Genomic DNA, 25,083 nt, shown 5'->3' with positions numbered 1-25,083 from the left:
CAGATGCCTCTTTGTTTCCTCAGTAGTTAAATCAGTGAATTATTGTGGGGAGTGTGAGGAATGTATAAGGACTTGCCAGGAACTCTGGCACTTCTGTCCCCATGGAAGCTGAACAGTGGATTCCTGCTTGGCACACTCGATGTGGGGCAGGGTGATGCCATATGCACCTATGCATTTCTCTCTCTGCAGGTATGATGAGTATCTGAGATCACTGCAGAAGCCCTCCCAAGTGCCTCTGAAGACAACCCCACCTCGCCCTCCCCTGCCAAACCAGCAGTTTGGAATCTCTCTCCAGCAGTGAGTATTGGTGGGCTCAAAGTGCTCACCATCATCACCTGTGCTTACATAGTTCTAGAAATGCTGTCAATATCCAGAATCTGTCATTGTGACAGTTGTTCCACTGTCAGACCGAGTGGCTGAAATCTAATCCAGGGGTATACTTATAAAGCTCAAAAGGCCTTAAGAATTCTTGTCTCTCATGTGCAAAAGTTCTTGTAGCTTTCAGAGTCCTGCTGTCCATTGTAACCTTGGGCTCACCACAGCACTGATAAAGCTGTTCGGACTGAGCAGTAATATCAGGGCTCTCTCAGCCTCACCCACCTCATAGGGTGCCTGTTGTTGGGAGAGGAAAGGGAGGACGAATGTAAGTCTCTTTGAGACTCCTGGTAGAGAAAAGCAGCATATAAGAACCAATTTTTCTTCCTCTTTCTTATTTTTCCAATAGTTTAAGGGAGAAGAGCTCAGAGCAGAACCCCATTCCACTGGTGGTCAGGGAGACTATTGGGTATCTACAGGAGCATGGTGAGTTTGTAGGATAATCCATGATCTACCTCCAGTCCCCCTAAAGCAACCTTGTATGCTGCATGAATTCATCCTTCTTCAAAAGTAATAGATCAGTCCTGCACAAACTTGTTCTTTGTCCTTAGATGTTTTTCTCTCTCTTCATTCCCATTTTAATTGGATTATTCAAGTTAAAACAGAACACTGATTTAACCACAGAAAGACAAACTATTCATAGGCATCTTATTATTTGCATTCCAGGAACAACATAGCTGCTATATATAAGTATCTCTGCATGTGGTTTCCTTGATCAGTGATAGAAATTGCCATTCCTCTTCCTGCACCACCCTGAAATGTACTTGCTTGAAGGATGTCGCTGTATTTGGAAAGGGCGGCATCATGTTCCTTGCTTACTTCTCCAGTCTGCTCTTTCTGTGTTCCCAGCTCTCACCACAGAGGGGATTTTCCGACGATCAGCAAACACACAGACTGTCAGAGAAGTTCAGCAAAAGTACAACATGGGTGAGTGACACATAGAAATATCCCCATATCATGTCTTTTGAATGTATTATTGAGTCTTGGCTAGTTCATAACCTTTTGACATAAACTTGTTCCAGTATAGCTCATCACAGGGTGAAGGAATTGGCTTGGACTTACACAGGAATTTGGTCCCACATGCTTAGCAGCAGCAGCAGCATGCATTCTTTCTTCCATTGGTTAGAAAACTTTAGTGTTTCCTGACATTGCTCACGTCAGTCTTCAAATGATCTTCATCTCAACTGGTTTAAAAGATGATGCGAGTACCACTATTTTGAGATTGGTGGCAGAGCCATTGCTTCTTTTGTCATAATGTGTATGTGTTTGTTCCTACTTAATGTGGTATCGAAAGTCCAGCCCCTCCACTGGACACTTGTGCTTAAGTGGTAGCTTTGAACATATTTCTGCTCTCTTACTCAGGACTGCCTGTGGACTTCTTGCAGTATGAGGATGTGCACCTCCCAGCTGTGATTCTCAAGACTTTCTTGCGGGACCTCCCTGAGCCACTCCTTACCTTTGGTCTCTATGGTGATGTGGTCAATTTCTACAGTGAGTGGCTGCTAAGAGACTCCTGACCTGTGCAGCAGGAATCTTTTTGCAACTTTGCTCCATTCATATCTTACCTCCCTGCCTCTCAAGGCTATGTGGTGGAGCCCCTGCTGCTTGTTGGGTTGTACTGGTGGGTTGGAGAGTTTTTCCCAGTAAGTCATTTACTCCATTCAGGCCAGAGTCTTGGTGACTGATTCACCTACCCTGCTTGTTTCCCTTTCAGATGTGGAGGAAGAGAAACGTGTGGATGTTGTTCGTAAAACACTTCAGACTCTCCCAGAGGAAAACTACCAAGTCCTGCATGTACTGATGTCCTTCCTTGGGCAGGTGAGACCTTTTGATCCTCTCTTCATAATTAATTCATGGAATTCATTGCTATAAGACAAGAGTCATGATGACTTGCTTAAAGGGGGCTAGAGTTCATGTGTAGGGTGATCAGTGCTGTTAAAAAGAAGCCTCTCTGTTCAGCAGCAGCTTGCCTTGGAATATCAGTTGTAGAGTGCGCATTTCTGATCAGAAGTGCAATAACAGGAGCTCTGAAATTCAGTACCTGAATTTCAGGTACTGACCAAATATGGCCATAATGATTTTTCCATCAGCATATTTTGGAGTATTATTTATGCATAAGACAGGATAATATTCTGAGCCTCTCGGGGTATAGCTGTGGGATTAGCTGTAGCTCTACGACTTGACATAGTTGAAAGTCAAGTCTCAGTGCATAAATGGAGTATCCTACTACTGGACTTAAAAATAAGAGATTGCCAAGAACAGGAAAAAGCAAGGATGGTGTAGGCTTTTTCAGGTGTTGGGTAAAGAATAGCTCCTGGGTTGAGAAATCGCAGTGGCCTGGAAAGTAGAACACCAGCCAAGGTAGTCTGTTACTTGCATATTAGCATTTCCAAGTGTCTTCCCAGTCTCACTTTTGAAAGAATGAGAGGAATGATTCTACACATGGGATACAGATTTGTCTATTTCAGATTGTGTGAAGCTGACTTTGGAAGACCAAGTGAAGATCCTAGGGGTGCTTATGAAGCCAGGTGTTTTTGAGTAATAGATTGGTTTTGTGGCCTAAAGTGCCTTTTATCAGTTACATCTGACTTGTCTTATTTTATCTGTATATCTGTATCCTGCTTGACTCAGAAGCACCATACGCCATTCTTCCCTCTTCCATTTTGTATTCATAACAACAACCCCTTTGGCCGAGAGAAACAGCGACTGGCCCAAAGTCACCCAGAAGGTTCCCGTAGAAGAGCAGGGAGTGGTGCCCGGGTGTCCCAGATCCTAGTCCAACCTTTTAATCCCTGCTTAGCACTTGTGCTCCCTTGACCGGGCCAGCCCAGCCACACTGGCCTGTGCTCTTGGAACTCCGCAGTTGTTTGGGCAAATGCAGTATGCCCAAGGAGTACAGAGCACAGCAGCTCAGTTGCTATTGGAGGCATGTCCTTTGTGATTAGGGGTCTACACATCTGGAGGATAGTCTTTTCCAGCCCCATGCCCTAGGTCTGCTCCTTAAGTTAACTCCTCCTTGACATCTCTTCATCTATGATTTTGCAGTTGTCCTGCACTAGATCCTGTGTTTTTTGTGTGGCTTCATCACTTTTGTGGCATGGGCTATGAGGGGCAGCAAGTGTTCAGAAAAAGTGTTTGCAGGAGCTTTTGGTGTGTTTTAAAGTTTGTGTTTTTTTAACTGTAAGATACTTTATTGCTGTTTTATTGATTTTTGTTATAAGCTGTCTTGAGCAGTATATGCTTTTCAAATAAAACCTAGAAATCCTAGCAATTCAAGGATAAAGACTCATTACATTACTGTGCAAAATACAAATGAAAACAGAATCTAGTCAGAAGTAAAAAGTAGCATAAAAGAGAGTAAAGACCACATGGGGATTTGGAACCAAATTACAAAAAGGTGAGAGAACTGCGTCCTTTTCTCAAGGGAGGACTTCACACTTTTTATAGAATTGGAGAGTTTTCTTTCCTTATTGTGCTTCTGGATGTTCTCTTGCACTGAGCAAAATGAGCATGTCAGCCAAGAGGCTGTGTGTTGCTCTGAGTCTAGATGAAAGAAAACAGTTGGTAGTTTCCAATAGAAAGAGAATATGTTTTAAACCAAGTTCTCCAGGTTATGAAAATATAAGAATTCGTTACCATGTTTTAATTCCTCATCCACAAGTAAGAAAGTGAACCTTGCCTTGCCTAGAATATCTTTTTGCAATGTGGGAGTTCCTTGTCAGTGAAACATAGCGATCAGTAAGTCATGGGGAATCTAATCAAGAACAGCAGAATCAAAGTGATATTTTAATTTTGTTAAAATGGAGTTTCTTTCTCCTCGCCCTACCTCCACCGCCATCTGTGCAGGTCTCAGCTCACAGTGACATCAACAAGATGACCAACGCTAACCTGGCAGTGGTTTTTGGCCCAAACCTGCTCTGGGTCAAAGATGCAGCTATAACTCTCAAAGCCATCAATCCTATCAACACCTTCACCAAGTTTCTACTGGACAACCAGAAGGAGCTTTTCGAAACCATGGAGGCTTGACCCACAACCTATCTGTTCTAGCACACCATGTGTCCACTGTGACCACCTTCTTCTCTGTCCCTCCCCCTTTCCTATTCTACCTTGTCTTGGAGCTGTGGCCAAATTTGTGGAAGCTCCAGATGATGAGCAGGGTGAAAGAAGGCTGTGGAGATGGTACCGTCAAGGGAATATGTGTACTGTGAGAGATGATCAAGTGGGGTGGGGAGCTGGCCTCCCCATCCATGGGAAAGGAGCCCTGCTGTGCTGTGACTGCATTGGGGGTGTAAGCAACCACGATGCTCTTAACTGCTACTGTTTCTCTTTCTTTCACGAGTTGCTCTCCTCAGATGAGTCTCAGTGGGCCCCAGCAGAACCATTTCTTCAGTGCTTCTATGATTGATTGGGTCTAATGCATGTTCCCACGGTGTGCCTAGCAAGGAGGAATCCATTTTCATTCCTGTTCCCTGCCCAGAGTTGGTTCTCTAGATTACCCAAATCAGGCCAGTCTTGCCGGTCTGAGCAACCCCTTATTTTGAAAGGCTGCTGAGCACAACATGTGTCCTCACTTTTGCCAAAAGAACTGATTCCTAGTCATAGGGTGTACCTAGGCTGTGGCGCCCTGCTAGAGAAGACTGCATTGAGTTGGAAGTACCCGGTCAACTTACTCATGCAGAGAGCAGGTTTGTCCTCCTCACGGAGCGGTAGCTCTCTCTGCAAGTTCTGTTAAGATGTTTCCTTCTGCTTGGTTGCCACCTTCCAATATTGTGGAGCTCTTTTTTTCTGTGTTGCCCTGCCCTTCAGCAGAGGCTGCTCCTGCCTCCAATGCATCTCTCCAGGTGCTTGCTTAATTAGGAGTGTGTGTGTGTGTGTGTGTGTTCTGATCAGTGGGGATCGTGCATGGGATATGTGCCCTGGTGATATTGGCTCCCCAAATGGCCATAGTCCGAATGCAACACTGCTGTTCTTGTGAAGCACAGGCACCCTATTTACTCACAGCCTCCCCACTGGGATCAGAGGGTCTTGCAGCCAAGGGCTGGTAATTGAAGCCAAAATCCTGCAGGAACCCTTTTGCCCTAGGTGCTGGGCTGCCAAAGCTGGGGGAAGGTGAGTTTTCCCAATCAGGTAAAGTTGTCAGCCTTGATTCTCTTAACATTGCTTTAGTAGATCTGATGTAGCCTTTGTTTCCTTGGCCTTTGCAGAAGCAGCATTGCTGGGGCTTTCTCCAATCTGCAAGCAGTGGTGTAATCTGCTGGTTCTTTGCATAGATATGAATTGTTCTTTCTTTACACCAGGAAGTTTAGCCAGTCTTGACTTGCCCTAAGCACAGATGTCCCAAGCCAATCTGGTTTTTATAAAATAGCCATTTCCTATTGGACCTGTGGCAACCTCTGCTTTTTATTAAGACAAAATGGTCCATACTCATGGTGTCTCACTGTCAACTGCCTTATGGTTGTTGTGTCTGTATCTAGCCCATGAATTGACCTTGTGAAATAGCAGATTTGGCATTCACAGGACTCTGGAGAAGTGTAAAAGCGTTGCATACAAACCGAGACCTGGTGCACTCACGTCTCAGAACGGTTAAAGGAGCAGGAAGACATTTTGTGATAAATTACCAGTGAGCAGGACTGTCAAGAGCATCAAGATGGCAGCATTCCACAGCTCCGTTACTGGCTGCAGCTGTTGCTTTGACATTATTTAGAATTTCTTTAAAAGGGGATTTCTGCAATGATGAATTTTCCAGAAATAACAAGACCAAGATTTGAAACAGTCATGATGGGCTTGCTTGTAGTGTGCAAGACACAAGATCAATTCTTGTGAAGGAAACAGTAATTCTTATAGAAAGGTTAGTTTCAAGCCTAGAAGAGCTCATTCTGTTCTTAGTAGGGATTCTGATGTTCAGTTTTTGAGTCATAAGGAGCTTTTGCCAAGAATGCGAAATGATATGGGTTTGCCAAGAGCAAGCGCTCAGGATCCAGCTTAGCGTGATAAAATGGGGGTAGTGGTGTGTTTAAGTGAAACTGCACTTCTACTGGGCATGTGGCTCTGCTTTTTAGTTGCTTGCTGGGCTGCCTAGTTCACAATTGCTACCTTTCATGGCATAGCTTGGTGAATCTAGGCTTGGACTTCCGATCCTATTGCAAGCTACAGGGCTGTGGAGTTGCTCGTCCTACTTCAGCATTAACGGGTGGGGGGGGGTTGGGGGGGAGGCAAAGCTGGTGGTTCCCATGGCAACATGCAGCCCAGCATTTGAAGGTTAAGAGTCCCAGGCATGGTTACTGCCGCCTCACTCCTGGGATTCATAGCATGGCTGGTGCAGCTTGCAAACAGCCATCATTCAGGCAGGCAGCAGTGTGTTTTGAGTAAACACTGTGAACATTTCTGCGCACTTCAAATTCCTAAAGTGTGGTTTCCCCCTTCTGCTGTCATATTACAGCCTTCTGTATTACTGGGTGCTGCACACAGTGAGAGTGCATTCATAAAACCCTGAAGGCAAGCCCGTGCAAATAGGCCTGCTTCTTTCCCTGCTGAGCTATAGTTGCCAGGAAGCCTGAAACACGTGCATGGTAGTGGTGGCTTCTTTGACTATTTCTCATTTCTGCCACTTTCAAATCTGTTTCCACTGTGACTGTTCAGCAGTGCTGTGTGCTAAACCTGAATGCACCCTTAGCAGATGCCTGGGGTCTTTTTTTTGCCAGTGACCTCCGAACTGCATCTTCCTCGGTGTTTAGAATGCTTCAGTCTGTGCCGTCCGGATCAGGGTGGGGGGCATCCAAGCGTGTCACTGGATTTGCTGGAGGATCCGCATCTCATTAGGCCAGTTGTGCTCTCCCCCCCTTCTGTTGTTGGAATAGGTCGATAGCTGGTCAGGCAGCCATGGCTCCATGCAGCATTCTCCGTCCTCCTGGGATCTTCCAGTGATGCATCCTTTGCTGCTTCGTTTTCATGTTTGTTCATGGCTCCAGTGCTTCTGTGGGTGGAGCACTGTCTCTATCCTTTGCTTGACTGCTAAAGCCTTTGTGTTGTGGCCGCCCATGAACACATTCTGTGCCCTCCGCTCTAGCAGGCAGTCCTGGGTATGTACTGGGAACAAAGCTCTTGAGTGAGGCGGCTGAGGCCAATGGGATGCCTTACAGTAACTGGTCAGCAGAGGAATTGCAGGTCAGCAGAGGAATTGGTGGCCAAATGACCCATGGTTGTGTGCTCTGGCGCTGGGGGATGCTCTGTGCAGTTTACAGCTTTGCTTTTGGTTGATGTTATCCTCTGCATTCTACATTCTCATGATTGATGTTTATTGGGAACAGGGGCTGGGGATTTTAATGTGACCATTAATTCACAACCATGTCTATTTCCTTATAAATTGTACCAATCTTGTATTTCACAGTTTTGCACTTTTTGTACTTCAATAAAAACCCAAAGCCAATACTGTATCTTGGTATATCTGTCTGATTTGTTGTTTTGTAACCAATCCCAAGGTACTGGTTACTGCAAACAGCAGCAGATCATACACAGAAGTACTGGTGGACAAGCAAAGCAGAAGGCAAAGCTAATCCTTTTCAGGGGAAGTTTAGAAGGCAACATCAGGAGAAATTCTCTGCCTCTATGCCATGTTGTTGGCCATCCAGAACTGGTTGGCCACTGTGTGGGGCAGGATGCTGAACTGGCTAGACCACTGGTCCGATCTAGCAGTGCTCTTATATTTCATCTCATGTATGGTTCTCTCAAAGAAGAGGGTATATATTTTGAAACATGCATTTACCTACCTTTTGCATTACAGTTTGGGTAAGCAAGGCACTGAAAAGGTGCTATTCAAAGCATTTCTTAGAGAAAAGGGTTCTGTCACATTAAAATGTTTCCACAGGAAAGACATGTTACAGAAATGAATGCAGGTACTCTGGCTGACAAGAGTAATGTACGTAAAATTTTATTGGAAGTTATATGAATACATGTTGATGTACTCTGGAAATCATTTGCAAGGATTTAATTAAGACCCTTTCCCCTTTCACTGAAGCATTTTTAAGTTACCAGCTACATAAAACTCTCATTGATAGGTTAGTGTACCAAGCAGGCGCTCAGGATAACTTGGTCTGCAGTAGCTGGATCCCTTCTACAGTAGGCCTGATCAAAGCTGCAAAACTAATGCATTAACTAAATAGAACAGAAAAGTAATTTACAACATGCAAGGTACCAGCATTCAGAAAACCACATAGAAAGCAATACTCTGCATGTCCTGTGTACACTGTTGAATTTGTATCTGTTGGAAATAAATGCTACCAGTTATACCTTGGGGGTAGTTCTGCTGTGAAAGTTTCAGCAGCTGTAAACTTGGACAGTCAGAATACCCTCTGGGTGAGCAGTAGTGGGGGCTAACAGCATCCTTTACACATCACAGCATTTTGCTGTAACAATAGGGGAGAACTCTGGAGACAACGGTGTGATGCTGAAAGAAACACCAGTAAGAAGGTATGTAAAATAACATGTAGCAACCTAGTTTGGCAGCTCAAGATACAACCTCCACTTGATCCTCACAAGACATGTGTCAGTAACTAGCTTCCTGGGTAGCTGCTGTGACATTCCATAGTCATTTACCTGAACAAGCACTCCTGCTGCTCTCAATGTTATGCAGCTCCCCTGGGATGATGGTGAACTCTGAACCAGACTTTAACCTTTATGGGTCATCAGGGGATGCAGTTTTCTTGCATTCACATTCTAGGCTGGTTAGGGTAAGAAAGCATTTGGCGTGTGCTTGGGAAGCAAGGCTCTAGATGCATGCAGACATAACTTAGGTCTGTGGCATTTCTCTCTGGCAGATTAATTGAAGGCTTCTAGGGTAGTGTTGGTATCACACTTGGTTATGATAGCTACTTAGGTCAGGAAATGGCTTTGATGGTGAGGTATTAAAGAGGGGTACTTTTGGTTCCATGTAAACGTATTACCGTTAGCTCCTTTGAATGCAATTTGAAGTCCCAATAGATTCTATTTAGATAACCTGAAGCCTCCCTCCGTCTGAGAAATGGTAATACAATAATCACCATGCTAAAAGACAGTAGGGAGCAGTAGGGAGCAGAATGCTCCAGCGGCAACATGGGAAGGTAATGTCAAACTCTCTCAAAAAACAACAACAAACCTACTAAAAACCCTTTTAATCTTGAAAAATGGAAGCAACTAGTGGGGAAATTAGCATCTCAGTATTTTATCAGGTCTAATGAAGTCCACAGTCATATGAAAGACTGTCTATGCCAGCAGGCAGAAATAGGAAAGGGTTGAAAGGGGTGTGCTGGCTTTTGACAGGGAAAGGGAAGAAGGCGTTGTGCCCAGAGTCCAACTTAGCTATGAGCACATGCTTAGTGTCACATCTCTTCCCTTCCCACTATCTGGTGAAGGATACAGACCAGGCAGATCAAACATTCCACAATGCCAGCCAATCACATTGCTTAGCAGCAAGTCTATTAAAAAAATCAACCTTTTTGCCGATCAAAAACTAGCCAATTAAAATGAGTGCCACGGACCGCTCATAAAAATGCGCTTCTGTGAACAAGTACATTTCTAGCTAGCTAATTATAGGTCATAGCAAACCAGCTTTTTGGAAACTGCCTGTAACTTCACTGCACCAGCATTCGTATATTATTTATGCTGCTCATGACTCCCCAAAAGAGAGAGCTGAAATGACCAGTTGGATCCCATGCAAAATCTCTTAGAAGCAGTGGAGTATGGCCTCCAAAACGCTGCTCCTAGGGGACAGATGACCAGCCTAAGAGGGAAGTCAGGGAACTGCCACAGGCAGACGAAGCTAAAAAATAGCCCTCCTTGACTGTCACTGACAAAATTTTCCAACAGTTCCAAACCAAAGGCCCTGGAAGGATCACTTCCAGAATACCCGTGTCTGTTATGAAGATAGATAATGATGGTTTAACCCATGGTGGGTCCTACAGTGGAATAGGGTTGTTTGATACACCAGTCTTGACGTGACAAAAGATACAACAGCCTGTATGGCTATATAACAAAGTGAAAACGTCACATACAATTTTTCTTTAAATATAGGTTTCCTTTACAGTAATAAATATTTCTCATTTATTTTATGATAGAGCAGCAAAATTTAAGGTAGGGGAAGGAAGGAACTTTAGACAGGCCCCTAATTAAATAACCCTAGAGAATTAGGATTCCTAATTCATATTTACAACTGTGGACTCTAAGCAGAGCCTATGAACTGAATCTTCCTCAAATCCCAGATTCTGTTTGCAGCCTTATTTTGATTGTGTTGATAAGTGAGATGTGGAAAGCACCTCTTTTGGCTTCTGAGGATTAATCCCCATTGGAACATCAGGCATGAAAAATGGGCCTGCTCACTTCCTGCTCCCACACAGTGACCTGCAACAGCATGCTTGCCTTGTCTAGGGCACTAGATGTACACGGTGGCCCCTTGCTCGTGTGCCCTGGCTGTGCTCACAGGAGCCAGAGCAGTTCTGCAGAACCGGTATTTACACTCATACCATAAAGTCTTCCAAGGCTCACAGGACTATTACATTCAGTGTGCTCTATTTTTTTGCTTTGTTTTGCTGAATGTGGCTCTGTGAAAACCAAGTCTAGAACCATGTCAATGAAGAAAGAGGCACTGCAGTCTCTCTCAACACTGATGAGAGAATGAGAGGGGAAAAGGACTTGATCTTGTTTCCTAATACTCTGCATTAGATATGAACCCCAAACCAGGAGTCACAGGAACGATGCCCATTTCAATGCCGTGTCACTTGGAATTCTATCTGCATCTGACTTAAGAAAGCAATTGGTGCTTACTAAATGAACGGGTGGGGGAGAGGAAGAAGACACTAAAGAAGGCAGAATTTACAGACTCCCTCTTCCAGGGTGTCCAAGAGGAAGTTCACTGCTGTTGTTGTAGAGGGGCAGCTTTACTGTAAAGTCTCTACAAAGGCATCAAACTCTTTGACATTTTTCTCATGGACAGCCAGTTTCTCCGGCAGTGAGTCCTGTGAAGAGACACAAAAATTATGAACAGGTACAAACTACCTGACTTGAAGATAAATTTGAAATCCTGGATTGATTCAGCAAAGAGCTTCTCACACCAAATCATGTAACCATCTTAGCTAAACACCTAGATCTCCCAAAATGCATGAACAGTTCCCCCACTAAAGATTTTTCATACAAGTGATTAAGCAGAGATGCTTTTCTAGTGTTCAAAATTAAAAGGGATTAACTTCACAAGATGTCATAGTCCCATTGTATACGGCACTGGTCAGACCACACTTGGAGTACTGTGTGCAGTTCTGGAGGCCTCACTTCAAGAAGGACGTAGATAAAATTGAAAGGGTACAGAGGAGAGCGACGAAGATGATCTGGGGCTAAGGGACCAAGCCCTATGAAGATAGATTGAGGGACTTGGGAATGTTCAGCTTGGAGAAAAGGAGGTTGAGAGGGGACATGATAGCCCTCTTTAAGTATTTGAAAGGTTGTCACTTGGAGGAGGGCAGGATGCTGTTTGTTGGCTGCAGAGGAGAGGACACGCAGTAATGGGTTTAAACTTCAAGTACAACGATATAGGCTAGATATCAGGAAAACGTTTTTCACAGTCAGAGTAGTTCAGCAGTGGAATAGGCTGCCTAAGGAGGTGGTGAGCTCCCCCTCACTGGCAGTCTTCAAGCAAAGGTTGGATACACACTTTTCTTGGATGCTTTAGGATGCTTAGGGCTAATCCTGCGTTGAGCAGGGGGTTGGACTAGATGGCCTGTATGGCCCCTTCCAACTCTATGATTCTATGATTCATCTTTTTCCTGTAAAGCAAGTGCAAATTCTAACCCGATGAAGAGAAACCTTGAGGTTATAATGGTACCTTAGATCCATCATGCAGCAAAAGCATACACTTCACAAATTAACAGCCTACAAAAAGTACTCTTTGTAGTTGCTGTAGGCATCCATCAAAAGTGTTCTTATACGAGGCCTGCTTTTGTCTTATTCCAAGGGACTAGGGTTTGAGGCATACCAACATCTACCACAAGAACTAATAGTAGCGATTGTATAGCCCTTCAGACATACTAATGAGCTTCAGAAATCCCTACTATAATTTTATTATCCCCAAATTGGTGTATCGGGGAGGGGGGGCCTAAAAGATCATTTGCAGTTGTCCTAACTTACTTGCAAATTACCTATTCCTGTGATCCCTCTTCTGTCTTATAAAGCTTTTCAGGTAGTTAGGTACTGAAGATAACACTGTGGGAAACAATGTCCTTTACAAAGTGGAATCAAATTTGCCATACCAGATCTTCTGCCATGGATTGAGCCCCAATGTCAATTGAGAGGCTGCTAAGTTGAGGTGGATTCTGAAATTCACGGTAAAATGTCCCCAGGTCCATTGGGAGAATGTCATCTTTAGAAAATGCTGGTTTCTAAAATGAGGAAGATACAGATGTTGGTGAAGAATAATAACTTGTTTGTAACCCACTTTTTACTACCTGAAGGACTCTCAAAGAAGCTTACAAGCACATTTCCCTTCCTCTGTGCTCAACAGGCACCTTGTGTCAGGAATCAAGCTGAGCCCAGCCCGTAGAGTCCATGATAAAGAGACATCCAAGATCCAACAGGTGGTTGAAAGTCCAAGGAATAACTTTATTAAACAGAAACTACAGAATCACTGGAAATAGCCAAGATCTCCATATCAAAGATCTTGGCAGTTACGAAGAACAATAAATACCTCAGATCAGTTATATGGTACTCTCGACAGGGGAGGGGGAACATAGGCATTTCGGCGGGAGAGCAGAGGGCACCAAAGGTGCTGGAATTCACAGATGGCCAGGTGGCCCAGGTCTAATCTATACAGCTATATTTCTGTTGAGTCTTTGCTGTCCATGCAAGGTCGCAAGAACAGTTTGATAAGGAAGAGGGAGGGAGACACCCCGCTGGGAAAGCGGGGGAGTCTTGGAGCCAAAGGACAGATTTACAGTTTTCCAATGCCTGGCCTTGCCAGGTTTCAGGAAACGAAACTGGCATGAATCGGGGTTCATGACACATTGTGAGGTGGAGAGAGCTCTGAGATCTGGTCCAAGGCCACCCAGCCGGCTGCTACTGGAGAAGTGGGGAATCAAATACAGTTCCCTAGATTAGATCTGATGCTCTTAAATACTACACCGTGCTGGCTCACCAGATAAGCAGTATATAGCAGGCCTCTTTGCTATCATAGTTAGAAAGAGACCATTCATAAAATACATTTAATTATTTCATCTGGTAGTGCCACTGTACTGCAAAAAGATGATCATTCACTTCATTTTTATTTCCTTGTCAAAGCCTGTTTCATGGGTGTCATATGAGTCATGTGAACATTTCTATTGTTGAATGCTACTTTTGCTCCAATGTAAACTTCTATACCAGTGGTCCCCAACCTGCGGGCTGCAGCCGGTGCCGGGCCGCGGCATCCTCTCCACACCCCCCCCCCCCCGCAGCAAAAAACTTGCCAGGCCGCAAGCTTGCGTCCCGGGAAGCTTCTTACTGCGGGAGGGGGGGAGAGGAAATCAGGTTCGGGCCGCGCATCACGCATGCGCGGCCCGTGCGGGCGCGGCCTGATACCCTGCCGGTCCCCAGCCTCAGAAAGGTTGGGGACCACTGTTCTATACTACAGGTCAGTCTGTAGTGATCAATCTGCACATATTATTATTTATTTGATTTATAGATCATCGCTCCCTACAAGCTCGCTCGCGGCAGTTAACAATAAAACATAACAGTTGAAAACACCCCATAAAACAATCACAAAATCCCCCAAGATTACAATTTCAATTACCATTAAGATAGTGATAATAGTAGGCTGGGTTAGTTGTTATCTGGGTTTGGTCTAGCACCAAGCCCAGGAAGCCAGGGGGAGGGAAGACCCAATTGAATACCCTGGAGCTTCAGTCCAACCTCAACCAAATGCCTGGTGGAAGAACTCCGTTTTGCAAGTCCTGTGGAACCTTGAGAGCTCCGTCAGGGCCTGCAGCTCTTCTAGGAGCTCATTCCACCAGGTAGGGGCCAGGACTGAAAAGCCCTGGCCCTGGTCAAGGCCAAGCGCACTTCCCACGGCCCCGGGACCATCAGATTTGTACCTGCAGAATGGATGGCCCTGCAGGGGGCATAAGGAGGTAAGCGGTCTCGTAAGTAAGCAGGGCCTAAGCCGCATATAGCCTTGGGCCAATACCTTGAACTTGATCCGATAGCAGACTGGCAACCAATGCAGCTGTCTGAGCAAAGGCTGGACATGAGCCCTCCAAGGTGACTTAGTGAGGACTCGTGCAGCCACATTCTGTACCAGCTGCAGTTTCTGGGTCAGGGACATGGCTAGGCTGTTTAGAGCGAGTGGCAGAAGTCTAATCTGGAAATGACCATTGCATGGATCACAGTGGCCAGGTGTTCAGAGGACAGGTAGGGCGCAGATGAAAAAATGCTGTGTGGGCTACCTCAGTGATCTGAGCCTCCATGGATAGTGATGCATCAAAAACACTCCCAGATTCCTGCCTAAAGGCACAAATGTTAGTTGCACCCCGTCCAGGCAGGGAAGGTGTGCTTCCTGATCCTGTCCCCTTCGACCCAGCCACAGGACCTCTGTTTTGGAGAGGTTGAGTTTCAGGCGACTTCATGTTCCATTCAGCCACTGCTTCCAAATAGCTGGCAAATGACTCTGGGGGGACATCTGGCTGGCTGTCCATCAGCAGATAGAGCTGCATGTCATCTGCATATTGATGACAACCCAGCTCATAACTGGACCAACTGAGCAAGAAGGCACATGTAGATGTCAAAAAGTGCAGGGGAGAGCACTGCTCCCTGTGGCACCCCGCAAGGTAGTGCAAAAGAATCAGATAAACTCTCCCCTGCCACAACCCTCTGTGACCTGTTCTCAAGAAAGGAGGTCAGCTACTTAAGGGCTGTTTCTCCTATCCCTATGTCAGCAAGGTGGAGGGCCAAAATCTTGTGATAGACCACATCAAATGCGGCCGATAGATCTAATAATACAAGAATATCCGATCCTCCTCGATCCATTTGGCACTGGAGATCATCCAGCAGAGCGACCAGCATGTTCTCCACCCCATGGCCAGAACAGAAGCCAGACTGGTATGGATCCAAGGCCGAACTTTCCTCCAAAAATGCCAGGAGCTAGTCTGTAGCAGCCCTTTCAACTTCCTTACCCAGGAATGCAAGATACAACACTGGGTGGTAGCTGGCTGGGCTCCGCGGACCCAGTGATGGATCTTCAAAAGAGGGAAAACCACTGCTGCCTTGAGCCTCTGAGGGAACTCTCCCGATAACAGAGAGAGGTTGACAATAATACAGCTGAAGCAGAGCCAAATAACATTTGGGCTCCAGTGCTATGATTCTACAACATATTTGGTACTTCCAAAACCTTGCTGCTCTGAACTCTAGTGTCGGGATGGTGAATGCAAGGAAATATCAATATCACATAATTCTCTTGGCCACTGGAAACATCTATCTTGGGTGTGTGCATTGGTTTTAACAGAAATATTCCTAGGACCCATTATTGTCCCTTGACAAAGCCTTGTTCAATGAATCAATTTCCATTTTACTTTTGCCTCAGCACTTAGATTCTGTTTTACCAAAAAGACATATATGCATATAGGCTTTCAAGGACTTACGAAATCAACCATAACAAAATCATCATGGATATTCCCACCACTGCTACAGCTGGAGCCCACTGAATGTAGACTGCCTTGAAGGGGAGACTCAAATTCTGGGGAATCAGGAGGATTCACCTGTAGAAGAAATTAAGGTGTCAGACCAACTCATTCAAATAACAGCAATCGAAAGTTAAGCAGGTGTGATTTTTTTAGGTATATGAATGTTGAGTCAGAAATTTGCTGGGAAGGCCTGCGATTTCTTACCACGGGGAACTGAGAAAGCCAGTCATTTCTTACCATGGGGTCATTATCTTCAAGCTCAATATTCTTGGGAGCAAACATAGCAAAAGGAATGTCCAAACTGGCCATGGTCACCTGAAAAGATTCAAAAGAGATTCTGTTTCTCAGTCAATTACTGCTTTTTCACCTAGAACGCAGCATGTTGCTATAAATCTTTAAAGGTACGAGGACTGAAAGTATGGCCAACCCAAAATCAGAAATGGGTGAAATCCAAAGGATGCATGAAGTATTTCAGTTTGCAGCCAACAGTGAGAGGGCCTGTTGTCAACAATAACGAATTCTGCCTTCTGTGTCAAGAAAAACAGAACATCATGAAATTGCCACAATGAGCTTCAAATACCTGGTTGATAGGTTTGTTGACGAAGGCTCCCACCTTCCTGACAAAGATGGTCTCCAAGAGATCATGTGGGGAGCCGCTCTTCCCTTCACTGCTGTTAGATACTGTTTCTGTGTCTTCACTGAGAGATGAGAGAGATGGTCCAGATTATTTTTCATTGTATCCTTCTGGTCCAACCCTAAGTGCTGATATAGCTATAAAACTCAGTTCTGGCAGAATATTCTTTTAGACTTCCTTCCTTTGTACAATCATATCAGAATTCTTGTTCAGTAATTTTTAGTTATTATTTCTATGGATGTTTTCATTGGGGAGACATTGGGCCATGTTATTTATATGTTAATTTTTTAAAAAATCACTTTAAGCCACCTTTCCAACCAACGTAGGGTTCCCAAAGTGGCAAACGATGGGGGAAAAATCAAGTTTTAAAACTACATACAAAGATGAAAAATGATAATTAATGAAACAGACAAATAGGAAGAAGCGTCAGTGAAGGAATGCTAAACAAAACAAAGGAGTCTTCACCCACTGCAGAGGGTAATGATACAGGAAAGGTCTCTTAGGGCCAGTAGACACTTTCAAGCCTTTCGGAGCCCATTGGGGCTGTACTCCAGGATGCAGGTGTGGATGTGGAGAGGGACAATATAGGCACATGAACAGGAGTTCTAATCAGAAAATACACACACTGCAACCACAACCACTTTCCCTGGCAACAAAACTGCAGAGGTAATGTTAACACTGGCCAAGTCTATATGACTAGCTTGAGGCTAAAACAAGCTGTTTTGGGAAATAAAATATTAATAGAGTGAGGCCACCTCATGAGAAGGAAGGACTCCCTGGAGAAGAGCCTAATGCTGGGAGTGATCGAGGGCAAAAGAAGAAGGGGACGACAGAGAATGAGGTGGCTGGATGGAGTCACTGAAGCAGTTGGTGCAAATTTAAATAGACTCCGGGGAATGGTAGAGGACAGGAAGGCCTGGAGGATCATTGTCCATGGGGTCGCGATGGGTCGGACACGACTTCGCACCTAACAACAACAACAACAAGAGTGAGGCACCTCCTTTGTCAGAAGCTCCTATTACACTTTAATACCTGCAACCAGTCATTTTAGGGAAAATTGAACTTACAACTGAAACCACCACTCATTATAACCAATGGGTCCAGTATGCATTGCCAGAAAAGTCGATGAATCCGAACTCCTCACAGCACCATCTTACTGTTTTATTAAGAGGTTCAGATCAGATGGATGGCATCTCTGTTCTATCTTTGTGTTGGAGTTCCAACTACTGTAAAAGTCTGAAAAAACCACCCCCCTACAAAATTGCCTTTGCACAAATGTTCTGATAAAAAGATAAAAGTTATTTATATTTTCTGTATTTCTCAGAAGAAAGTTAAAGCTCCTCCAGAGGCCTTCCTCACCCAAAATTACTGATAAATTTTAAAAAGCACTTATTTCCATGTAGTTTTTTTTCTTTTAAAAAACTTTTAGTAACTGTATGAATAATTGAGGCAGTGGTGGAATACCTACCTACTAGATGGAGTAACTGCAGAGTAGTGGCCCCCATCCAATGGGGTGCATGTTACCATTCTCTCATGATCAGCCTGAGTGCCATGAACTGGTTGGCTGGGAATCAGGGGCACTCCACCCTCCTTCCCTGGAACAATCAACTGGAATGACCAAATGAGAGATTTTTCTATTAGTTTGACAAAAGATTAAGAGGAACTCTTGGCTCTGTGGCTTTCAAGACAGTGATTGTTCAGCTTTTAATGATGCACAACTGATCACTGGGCTACACTCATCACAGGAACTGATTGGCACTGCCTATCAAGAACACTGGTAACAGGTAAAGGTATCTGAAGAGGATTGCAGGCAAATATAGAGGCAAGTTGAAAGGAGATGAAGACAAACACAGAAGATAAGTTGCTAGAGTAATGAAATAGAGAAATAAATAGAGAAGGCCAGCCAGCAGTTCCACCTTCCCTCCATGCCTGACCACAGTCCACTCCAGGCTTGCCTGTTCACCAAACTTCAAAGGAAGGACTTGCTCAACTTGTGGTACATGTTACATGTAGCTCAGTTCTAACTGTACCCTATGAGTAATCTTTGGACAATGGTATGGGGAAAGAAAGTCCAAGGGGTAATTTTCTTTAAAATAATTACTTTTCCTTGCTTCTAAATTATTTGAATTCATACATTTTTTATTATCAGAACATATGATTTAGAACTATGAAATATCCAATATCACTACCCTTAAATGTCATATGATTAAAATCCATGCTGTTCCTGCCACCAGAGTACTACAAGTCATATCATACAAATTGTTCTAATCTCTTCCATGAATATGCTCAGGTAAGAACTGTCGGTGAGTATCTAAAAAGATGAAATAAAATTCTATAATTCTGATATGCCTATTGAGAATTACAGTGCTGTCCTAGGCAGAGTTATACATTTCTAAGTTAGAAGAGCTGGCATGCAGATGACCTAGATAAATTAGTGCCTTTTGGCGGATATTTTACATAAGACGTACACAAAAATCTTTCTCTTCCAGAGTACCTGCAATTAAATCGGTGAGAACAAAGCTGGGTTCTGTAGCATCTTCACTGCATGGTATCTTTGCCCTCAAAACCAAACTGATTGTGAATCCAAAGAGCAGTGCAGAGCTAGCTTCCTCGGGTATTTTCAGTTCATTTTTGAAAAATAATGATTAACCGAGAACCTTTACTGGTATGATTAAATGGGTGTAGAAGCATGCCAACTGTTTTAAGAGACAGCATTAGCTATGCAAGAGAGACACTTAGTGGCCTCTAAGAATACCTGGTGGGGATGTGCCGCACTCAAGCCACCAGCAAAGGCTACTGGGTAGCCTAGGTCAGCGGATCCAACTCCCAGGGCTGCAGGCTGATAAGAAAGACGAGAACTGGAGAGCTAAGAAATGAGAAGGGAAAAGGAAACAGGAAAGAAAGGGAAAACCTCACAGTCTGAATATTCTTCAGAATTACCGGACAAGGCCAGCGGGAAAATGTCAGATTTGCAGGGTCAATAACTATTCTGGAACTGCGCTTTTCTCATTCTAAAACACACATCAATCCTACACATGCTTCAAAGAAAACATACCACTGATTTACTGGAATTTGCTTCAAAATAGTATTTAGGATTACTAAAAACTAATTCCAAATATAATTTTTTCTTTAAAATGACATATGCATCTTAGAAATTATGGAGATACCCTTAATGTAATGTAAAGAACTTAGAGGACACTATGGGGAAAGTGACAGCTCTCCCATGATATAGAGAAATCACTTAAAATCTCTAGGAGCAGCTACAATATTTACTTTGACAGCATACTGATATGAAGGATAATAGTACAGAAAAATAATGATGTGAACTGTACCTCTTTAACATATCAGAGAATAAAAACACTACCCCCCAAATCCCATTTTGTATAGTAGGCCTGGTAGACAAATAAAGCAGAATGAAGCAATACAGTGAGCAGGACTTCTTCAGAAAGAACCCCCCCCCCCACAACCTCCTCCTAAGAAACCTCCATTTGAAAAGGCATCTGAGCAGGCATTTTCTAGCCTTCCTTCAGTACGGAAGCATATCCATATTCAGTATTAAAGCATATTCAATTCCAAGAAGTTCCCTATCAAAATATTATTACTGACACCATCTTTCCCCACAAGAGAGTCAGACAGTATAGGGGTTGATCACTTTATTACTTTAACACTCCTTTCTCTTTATGCTGTTTCTCTCTGTGTCCCTTGCAAAAGAGTTCTAGACTCCGTAGCAACTAAAGACTACAATTAAAATATTCAAATACATGCACATACATATTGATTTGCTTAATTTATTCTAAAGGACACAATTCAGCAGCTCTGTATGCTAATAGGATGCATGAACATGTAAGCACTCTTTTGAATATACTACTGAAAGCCAATCATAATGCTCTCAAGAATGCAACAGAGAGCTCTGTGGTATCTGAGTAAGTGAAATAGTTGCAGTCATTTCCCATTATTATTATTGCAAAGTTGTTTTCCAGGAATTCCCAGGGCTAACCAAATGTGAACCCAAACTAGTCCACTCTGGTTGATAAAACCTGAATCTAATGCTGTCAGGGGGGGGATTAGGAGAGAAAGCCAGCCCTGGAAAATCCAGCTCTACCCCACCAATGGAGAGAGGGAGGCCAGCCCCAAAGAGGGGAAGAGTGAGAGTCAGCCTGCCCGCCCAGCACTTAAACCCTCTGCAACTAGGCTGGCCCCACCCAGTCCGAACACTAGGCTCACTGTGCCATGCGCAACTCCCCTCTTTCCTGTAGGTGGGAAGAAAAGAGAGGTCTTTTCCTCCCACCTATGTTCCATACCTCCCCAATTTCCTTTCTGTTCCTGTCAACAACATTTCTCTCTCTGTGTAATTCAATTTAAGCATAATTTTTCCTTCTTTTTGTTGGTGCATTTGTCTGTGACCTCTCATCTCTTCAGAGTTAAAATCACAGCTTATTGACTGAACTCCAGCCAACAGTGAAATATCACAGATCTCTAGAACAACTCATTTCCCACAAAGCTATCAAGAAATTTCTAAATATTAGCTCCATCTTCTTCACAGCATGTAGGCATTAGATACCAGCAAAACTGAAGTTCAGTGATAAAACAACAGGTGCAACAATTTACAAAACAAATACTTGCGTAATTTGTTTTTAAAGTTATCAAGAACCATATATGGGAACAAATCCAAATTCCATTTTATGTTGATCAGGCTCATTGGGATAAAAATAATGGGATTACACAGTTGAAAAGACTAGAAACCAGAACAGACAGTGCAATAGGCAAAATTTATTTAGATTTCTATAAATAAATAAGTATGCATACAATTCAATAAAGAATTATTTACAGGCAGCAGTTGTAATTGTAGAATTCACAAAGGAAACATATTGCTTTTTCAATTCACAGTATTGTCTATGGTTTAATAGAACTTCAAAGATACTCACACCCTCAAATAGAACCTCAACAAGTGATCACACATTCAATTTATGTGTATTTAATATCACTGCGAGGGTTTAAGTGCTGGGCGGGCAGGCTGACTCTCACTCTTCCCCTCTTTGGGGCTGGCCACTTCTCCCTCTCTCCATTGGTGGGGTAGAGCTGGAGTGATCACACATTCAATTTATGTGTATTTAATATCACTGCGACTCAATCTACTGGGCCCAAATGGCTCTGACAGATCACTCAGAGCCATTTGGACACAGTAGATTGAGTCGTAATTATATTAAACACACATAAATTGAATGTGTGATCACTTGTCAAATTTCTGTTGAACCAAAAGAAACTTATCACACCATATTATAGGGTGTGAGTATCTTTGAGGTTCTATTAAATCACAGACAATATTGTTCAATGTGAATTGAACAAGAGCCATTTAAGGTAGAAACTACTTTTCTGATTCTTTTGAGAATTCTGCAATTTCTGTACAAGCAATAACTTTCCTTTGTGAACTCTACAATTACTTTCCAATTCTTTTTATAATTCCTCTACAAGTAAAATGTACAAGACATCCATCCATCCACCCGTCCATTTACCTACCTACTTACCTACCTACCTACCTATTAAATTTCTATACCCCTCTCCCATAAGGCTCAAGGTGGTTTACATAAAATGTCATGGGTATACATTGAAATCTAGTGATAGTAACATAACAGTGGTTTCAAAATTGAACATAAGAGATTATAACAAAACACTATAACAAATTCAAAGTGTGAAAACAACTCTCAACTTATAACATGAACCTGTGGGAGGTCAGCGAAGGCTCAGATCATGGGGGGATGTTTGGGGGGGCTGGCCTCAACCAAATGTCTGGTGGAGGAGCTCCCTTTTACATGCCCTTCAGAATTGTGGTAGTTCAGGAAGGGCCATGATCTCTTCGTGGAGAGGTGGGGGCCAGGACTGAGAAGGCTATAGCCTTGGTTGAGGTCCGGCATGCTTCTTTGAGGCTAGGGACCACCAGCCAGTTGGTGGTGGTGGAGTGTAGGGCTCTCTTGGGGGAATAGGTGGGGGGACGATCTTGCAGGTACACTGGGCCCAGACTGCGAATGGCCTTGAAGGTGATTACCAAGACCTTAAGCCTGATCCAGAATTTAATTGGGAGCAAGCAGAGTTGTTTAATTGCAGGCCGGATGTGGGATCTCCAAGGTGTATTTGTGAGGATCCTGGCTGCAGCATTTTGGACTAGCTGCAGTTTCTAGATCAAGGTTAAGGGCAGGTCTGCATAGGAGTCTAGCCTAGAGGTGACCGGCACATAGATCACTGTGGCAAGGTGTTCTGGGGCCAAGTATGGTACTGGTGGCTTGGTTTGGCGTAGATGGTAAAAGGCCTGCCATGCTACTTTCGTGACCTGTGACTCCACTGAGAGGGAAGCATCAAGGATCACACCCAAGTTTCTGGAGAAGTGAGCTATCGACAGCTGCACTCTGTCCATGTTGTGTAGGCGCACTTCTTTGCTTGGTCCCAGCAACAGGACCTCCAACTTTGAAGAGTTGAGCTTCAAACGACTCTGTTTGAGCCACCTTGTCACCGCTTCCAGCCATCTGGCTAAGGATTATGGGGGAGATTCAGGGCAGTCAGGAGGAAGAGCTGGTTGTCATTTGCGCATTGGTGGCAACCCAGCCCAAACCTCTGCACCAGCTGAGCAAGAGGGCACATGAAGATGTTAAATAAGATCTTAAATAAGACATCTGCTGTCTGTAAACAATTCTTTATTGAATTTGTATGCATATTTTTTATTTTGCCTATTGCACAGTACATTCATATCATTAGGATAAAGTTCAAGCAAAATTATTTCCTACCAAAAATTAATGATGACTTTTTCTCTAGTGTTAAAGGTATTGTCAAGCCATATACATTGTTTTCTACTATGAACTCACTTGATGTGAGAAAGCCAGCCCCATCATAGGGCCCTTCACGGTATCCACCACCAAAGGAGAAGGGGTCTGAAAAGTTGCTTTAGTAACAGTAAAAACACACTGAACAAGACAGACACACAAAAGAAAACAGAAAAATAAGAGAAAGAAAAGGACCAGAGGGGGAAAAAACTAATGAACTGAATGCTGGTGAAGAGAGTTGGTGGGCAGACTTATTAGAAATGTCCACACATGTCAAGACCACAGAATGGCAGCATAATGGTGTCAGAAAATGTCAGAAAAACTGCCAGCTGTTACATGTAGAACTATCCCTTGGTCAATCCTAGCTGAGGCTCTAATCCAAATTCAGATGCATTTGAATTTACACCAGCATTGGTGATGACTAGGCTGAATATCCTTGGTGTTAATGGAGAAAGGAAAAGGAAGCCATAGAAAGTGGCAGCCACTCAAACCTTCCATGCACCTTTAACATACCAGCGACCCCAATAATCTTGATTTGGGTTAAGTTTAGCAGTTTAAGAAAGGCAGTGAACTTTTGCAGTTTTTGGATGTATTTGCATGTTAAATGCCATCAAGTCACTTCTGACTGCTGTTAATTGTTCCACTGAACTAAAAACAAGCCAGCTATTCTGTTCTTAAGGACAGGGGAAGGAGGACTGGGAAGAGGAGGACTGTTCTCTATAAGTGCTGTTATGTCTTATTATATGTGTATATGTGGCATGGCAAGGAAGAATGATACAATCTGCTGGTTGTCCCTGGCCCCCGGAGGAATGCCTGGCCTCAACCAGGGCCTTTTCAGTCCTTGCCCCGACTTGTGGAATGAGCTCCCAGAAGAGCTGAGGGTCCTGACGGAGCCGTCTCAGTTCCGCAGGCCATGCAAAACGGAGCTCTTCTGACTGGTCTTTGATTGAGGCTGGGTTTCAGGGACAACTGAGGCCCCCTCCTCTGGCCAACGCTATACCACTCAGCAATCCTACACCTGTGATGGTCGACTATAGATTGGGGAAAGATTGGGGATTATGCCACCACTGAGGGCTCTGATGAAGCTATCAGTTGTCCATAGGGCCCGCAAGATGGAACTATTCTGCCAGGCTTTTGGTTGAGGCCAGGCTAGAAAGATCGCATCCTTCCCTCTATAGCCCCCTCGCCAGATACCGTCAGTGAACACCCTCCAGGTCAATGGTGACTGCTGAGGCAGGGTTGAAGAGATGGCACGGGGGACATTGTGGTAGATTGTTTTTGCTGCCAGTATTGGTCGATGTACTGGGGTTTTAGGTGGTTTTTAATATTTTTATGTAAACCACCACAAGTTGCGGTCAATAAACATAATAAATAAATAAATAACACACGAGAATGCAGTGAAGGGATCCACATAGCTACTGTATGCCCTAAGCATCACCCCATCAAACACACATGTACAATAAGATAAAAGATTTTTTAATATTTTATATGTCTGACTAGCTACATGTCTGTGTATGTGTGTATACAAATATATATATATATATATATATATATATATATATATATATATATATATATATATATATATATATAT

General features: G+C 43.7%; 2 protein-coding genes across 11 annotated transcripts in view; one reads left to right on the top strand and one right to left on the bottom strand.

Moving 5' to 3' along the window:
• The window catches only part of ARHGAP1 (Rho GTPase activating protein 1), a 33,497-nt gene extending 25,689 nt beyond the window's left edge, over positions 1-7,808 (top strand). For both annotated transcript variants that reach the window (XM_077322363.1, XM_077322364.1), the window contains 6 exons: positions 190-297; positions 725-801; positions 1,225-1,302; positions 1,738-1,866; positions 2,090-2,193; positions 4,222-7,808. In XM_077322363.1, coding sequence (XP_077178478.1) covers positions 190-297; positions 725-801; positions 1,225-1,302; positions 1,738-1,866; positions 2,090-2,193; positions 4,222-4,401 — 676 coding nt within the window. In that variant the 3' untranslated portion in view covers positions 4,402-7,808. The remainder of the gene's footprint in view (positions 1-189; positions 298-724; positions 802-1,224; positions 1,303-1,737; positions 1,867-2,089; positions 2,194-4,221) is intronic.
• Positions 7,809-8,277: 469 nt separating this feature from the next.
• The window catches only part of ATG13 (autophagy related 13), a 36,761-nt gene continuing 19,955 nt past the window's right edge, over positions 8,278-25,083 (bottom strand). For 3 of the 9 annotated variants that reach the window (XM_077322355.1, XM_077322358.1, XM_077322353.1), the window contains 8 exons: positions 23,532-23,630; positions 19,433-19,543; positions 18,146-18,285; positions 16,624-16,741; positions 16,281-16,358; positions 16,002-16,118; positions 12,645-12,773; positions 8,278-11,360 (listed from right to left, as the gene is read on the bottom strand). In XM_077322355.1, the coding sequence (XP_077178470.1) occupies positions 11,283-11,360; positions 12,645-12,773; positions 16,002-16,118; positions 16,281-16,358; positions 16,624-16,741; positions 18,146-18,285; positions 19,433-19,543; positions 23,532-23,630 (870 nt within the window). In that variant the 3' untranslated portion in view covers positions 8,278-11,282. The remainder of the gene's footprint in view (positions 11,361-12,644; positions 12,774-16,001; positions 16,119-16,280; positions 16,359-16,623; positions 16,742-18,145; positions 18,286-19,432; positions 19,544-23,531; positions 23,631-25,083) is intronic. The other 6 variants (XM_077322357.1, XM_077322360.1, XM_077322362.1 and 3 more) reach the window with 4 other exon arrangements.

The sequence above is a fragment of the Paroedura picta genome, chromosome 2, assembly GCF_049243985.1.
Source record: "Paroedura picta isolate Pp20150507F chromosome 2, Ppicta_v3.0, whole genome shotgun sequence".
Lineage (NCBI taxonomy): Eukaryota > Metazoa > Chordata > Lepidosauria > Squamata > Gekkonidae > Paroedura > Paroedura picta.
This window is presented reverse-complemented; position numbering and strand designations above follow the sequence as displayed.